Source organism: Chaetura pelagica, unplaced genomic scaffold (assembly GCF_000747805.2).
Source record: "Chaetura pelagica isolate M959 unplaced genomic scaffold, ChaPel_1.0 scaffold493, whole genome shotgun sequence".
Classification (NCBI taxonomy): domain Eukaryota; kingdom Metazoa; phylum Chordata; class Aves; order Apodiformes; family Apodidae; genus Chaetura; species Chaetura pelagica.
In genome coordinates this window covers 46,755-51,191 of record NW_009952696.1, presented here as the reverse complement: position 1 = coordinate 51,191, position 4,437 = coordinate 46,755, and the positions used below count along the sequence as shown (strand labels likewise).

At 58.7% G+C, this 4,437-nt stretch overlaps 1 protein-coding gene across 1 annotated transcript in view; it reads left to right on the top strand.

The window, feature by feature from the left end:
• The first annotated feature begins 52 nt into the window (after positions 1-52).
• Positions 53-4,437, top strand: part of DUSP15 (dual specificity phosphatase 15) — a 5,437-nt gene continuing 1,052 nt past the window's right edge. Inside the window, exons 1-6 of the mRNA XM_009993984.1 lie at positions 53-73; positions 1,728-1,761; positions 3,112-3,194; positions 3,564-3,613; positions 3,757-3,831; positions 4,257-4,428. Of these exons, the coding sequence (XP_009992286.1) occupies positions 53-73; positions 1,728-1,761; positions 3,112-3,194; positions 3,564-3,613; positions 3,757-3,831; positions 4,257-4,428 (435 nt within the window). The remainder of the gene's footprint in view (positions 74-1,727; positions 1,762-3,111; positions 3,195-3,563; positions 3,614-3,756; positions 3,832-4,256; positions 4,429-4,437) is intronic.

Sequence of the window (4,437 nt, the reverse complement as noted above, 5' to 3'; positions counted from 1 at the left end):
GGCCGGCCCCCAGCGGGGGGGCAAGGACCCCCCGCGGCAGCCGCTGCCGGCCATGGGGAACGGCATGAGCCAGGTAACGGGGCGGGGGCTGCGGGGCTGGGGGGCCGGGCTGCCCGTCCCGGGGCACCTTGTGTACCCGCCGGCCGGGCGCAGGAGCAGCGGGCAGGGACGCAGCCCCGAGCTGCCCAGGGCAGGGGGGACAGCCCAGCCCCCCGCCCAGCCCTGGGGGAACCTTTCCCGACGCCTGGAAAACCAAGGCAGCGGGTCCCAGGACACCCCGGGGCTCGGTGTCACCGGGAAGAGGGAACAGAGCTATTTTAGGGAGGTATGAGCTTCCCCTTGTCCCAGAGACACCTTCTTCCTGCAAAGCCTCCAGCTCCGGAGTATTAATCCCTCCTCTCCAGCCCCAGCAGCACCCGTTATCTGGGGAAGTGCCCAGTGCTGCCCAGTTGCCTCGGCGAGGAGCGGGTCGGGAGGGTTCTGGGGCCAAGAATGTGGTGGGAGCTTCCCCTTGTCCCAGAGACACCTTCTTCCTGCAAAGCCTCCAGCTCCGGAGTATTAATCCCTCCTGTGCAGCCCCAGCAGCACCCGTTATCTGGGGAAGTGCCCAGTGCTGCCCAGTTGCCCCGGGGAGGAGCGGGTCGGGAGGGTTCTGGGGACAGGAATGTGCCCCTGCTCGTTCCTCGGCGTCCTGCCCTTGGGAGCTGCCCTTGCTAACCCACACTCTCCTACCAGGACGTTTCAGAGCTGCTGCTGCAAGTTAAAGGCACCCTGACACTAGAAAATGACCTAAAATTTTAGGAAACAAACAACCAAAACAAAATCAACAAAAAAATAACCCCCCCCCCAAAAAAAAAAACAGCAACAAAACCAAAACAAATTAAAGAAACCCCAACCAAACAAAAAAAACAAACAAGCCAAACTTTAAGTCTCTTAACGAAGAGACACGTTTCCAAACGTGGGCAGGGAGAGAAGTGCAAGCCCAGCTGGGCTGGCAGGAGTCACCTCTGCTTGCCCTGGGCCTGTGTGCCCGGCAGCGCAGCAGGGAGGGCTGGAGGGGATCCAGTGGGACACAGGGTTGAACGGGCTGGGAGGAGGGAAAACCAGAAAATCCCGGGTCCAAAGGGTTGCAGGGTGTCCTGGTGCTGCCTCTGCAGATCAGCAGAGGCGCTGGCAAGGAACTCGTTTTCTTTTAATAATGAATAGTAGAATCTCACAAGGAAAATCAGATGAGGACACAGTGCCCGGAGCATCTGTCCCCGGGCTGTTGGAAATGGGTTCCTTGCAGCACAGAGTGAGGGGGCAGAGCCTGGGGGACACCACCACATCCCCCCCAGGCCTTTTCCGTGCCTGGCGCTTCCCCGTCCCACGGGCAGCAGGACTGGGGCAGAGCCCAGGGCTGTGTGGAGGCGGGTGCTGAGCCCAGGGAAAAAAGCCCCAACAAAGAGCTTATTGATAATAAGCAAGAGGAGCAATAAAAGAGCCTCAGCTGAGCCCCAGGTGGGAGGTTGCGGGGGTCGAGGTGCCAGGGCTGGATGCCAAGAGGAGCAGCAGCCCCAGGAGCACCCACCCTCTGCTGCACCAGCACTGATCCTGCACCAGGACCAGGGACACTCACATTATCAGCACAACTTTTGCCTTTCTAACTGCTGCTTCCCGTGGGGAGGGGGGGTTCTGATGCAGCAGGATGAGGTGCCACTCACACTGCCACTTCTTGTGTCCCACAGATCCTCCCTGGCCTCTACCTTGGGAATTTCATCGGTAAGCAGAGCCTGGCTGCCATGGGGACATCCTCCAGCCGTGGAGCTGGCTTGTCCTGGTCCATGACTTGGAGCTTCCCTTCCCTCCTGGTGCCTTCTGCCCTGGGGTGGGCTGTGTTGGGGGCCAGCAGTGGAAGGGCCTGGGGGCTTTCCCAGGCCTCAGCACACAATGCTGAGGTGCAAGGGCACCCACTCCCAGGATCACTCCAGCAGTTCCTGCAAGGATCCACTGACAGGGGGCTTGGCCTCATGCCCCCCAAGCATCACTCTACTGAGCATCCCAGAGTGACAACAGAGACTTCAGACCTGCTAAATTCAGCTCTAGCAGCTCCCAGAGACCTTTTCTCCACCTGAAACCTTTCCCAGCCCCTGTGAGCTATGACACCAGTGTCACTAACTGCCATCACTGCCTGTGGCAGGTGGGACAGTGGAGGGTGCTTTGTGAGTTCCCCCAAGGGCCCCCACCTCCCCATGGGGTGCCTCTCTCGTGACTCGCTCCTGTTAAAATTCACCTTGTGCTGTTAGCACAACAGGGTCTGGACTCCTAAGTCAAGGTTTTACACCGCATGAAAGCCCAGAAACCAAGAGTGAAGAGCTGGGAACACGTTATTCCTCTCTGGCTGCATCAACTGTTCATGGCAGAGGATGGCTACCAAGCTGCTCAGCCACAGCCATACTTCCCTCCCAGCCTGAGCACTGCAGTGCTGGAGCAGGGACCAGGATCAGAGCCAGGGATGCTGGAGCACTAGTGAGAAGCAGGTCATTGCCCTAGAAAGTGGAGGATACTTGATTTCTGTGTGTGCAGCTGCAGAGAGGACACACAGAGCGCTGCAAGTTGTTTCCTGTAGATTGCTCAGATGGCAGAGGGGAGCTCAGGCAGCCTGAGCCAAGCTTAGGGTTGATGTGAGCAGCTGCAGCTCCACTTCTGCAGTTCACAAGATCCAGCAGAACCCTGCGACTGCAGCAAGGCCCATTGCTACATGTGTGTTTGCACAGGTACAGTCAGAGCACATATCCTCCCCCAAATGGGGACAAGTACAGGCAGGCAGCTGCCTGCTTGCAAAGGAGGGAGTTTTCCCACAGATTTGGATGCTCATCCCAGCAGGGGCAGCAAGGCCAAGTGCATTCAGAGGCAGAGGCCTCTGGTTTGGCATGGCAGGGTCTGTGTTCCAGATTTCAGGGTGGGTTTGTGTGTTTGTCTGTGCCTGCACTGGTGCACATGGGGGAGATGCAGCTGGTCCTTGGGAGCAAGGCTCTGTGTGCTGGGCTTTCTGCAGGAACACCCCCATGAGCCTGTGCAAAGAGAAGGATAAGAAATTAATATATACTAATATCTAGTTTTATCCTTTAGATGCCAAAGATCTGGAGCAGCTGAGTCGGAACAAGATCACCCACATTGTCTCCATCCATGAATCTCCCCAGCCCTTGCTGCAGGTAGGATCCTGCACCCACCATGTGGCTCTCAGCAGTTCCTTCCATGCTACAGCATCTTCCACCCCCCTCTGCGTACCCCCCAGCATGTACACCTCTCCCCTCTTCCCACCAGCATTCCCCAGAGGAGCTGGACAACACTCCCGCTCTGGGAAACTGGCCGTCTAGTGACTACAACCTGGCCTTGAACCTGAATGGGAAACTATTTCCAGCCCTCCAGCCTCATCTTGTTTCCCACAATCTGCCTGTCCCAGTGTAGGGGAAGCTGTCCAGGCAGCCAAGCACTGGGGCATGGGGTGAAGGTGCTGCCCAACTGGCTGTGAGCACCCACCACAGCACCCCGGTTTCTCTTCTTCCTCTTGTGTCTCCCAGGACATTACCTACCTCCGCATCCCCCTGCCTGACACCCCTGAGGCCAACATGTGAGTACCTGGGAGGTGTGGAGCCACGTGAGGCTCTGTGGGGCAATTTGGGGTGAGGGCTCACAGCACCCCAAGCCCCCTGCAGCAAGCCAGTGACCTCTGGTTTATTTTTCCTTCTTACTCTGGTTTATTTTTCCTGCCAGCAAGAGGCACTTCAAGGAATGCATCAGCTTTATCCACCAGTGTCGCCTGCGCGGAGGGAACTGCCTCGTCCACTGGTAACTCCTTTCCCCGTGCCCAGTGCTGTGTCCCCAGAGCACAGCAGACAAAAGTCCAGCTCCCAGCTCGGGCTGCAGACCCCTGATCTGAGCCAGAGGGCTCCCTGCCCATGGATCCACTGGGATCCACCCTGGCTGTGGCTTTTTTCTTTTCCCTAGGATCCAGGCAGCCCCACAGCTGAGCTGGGCAAGGGCAGAGCAGGGTCAGGGCAGGTGACCAGGCAACGGGCACAGCTCGTGTCCCTGGGGAGGAGCAGGTGTTCACAGGCACCGGTGGGAAGGAGCTCGGAAGGGCTCAGGCCTCCTGGAGGGCAATTTCTTGGAGAAGAGGAACCGAAATAGCTGAAGCACAGGGATGGAGGAAGGGATGAGCGTGGGCTCAGGGTGTGCCCTGACCACAGCCCTTCCACCCTCTCCCTCCCCAGCCTCGCTGGCATCTCCCGCAGCACCACCGTGGTGGTTGCCTATGTGATGGCTGTCACAGAGCTGAGCTCCCAGGAGGTGCTGGAGGCCATCAGGACCATCCGGCCCGTCGCCAACCCCAACCCTGGCTTCAGGCAGCAGCTGGCTGAGTTTCACGGCAAGGGAGGCACCGAGGTGGGGCCC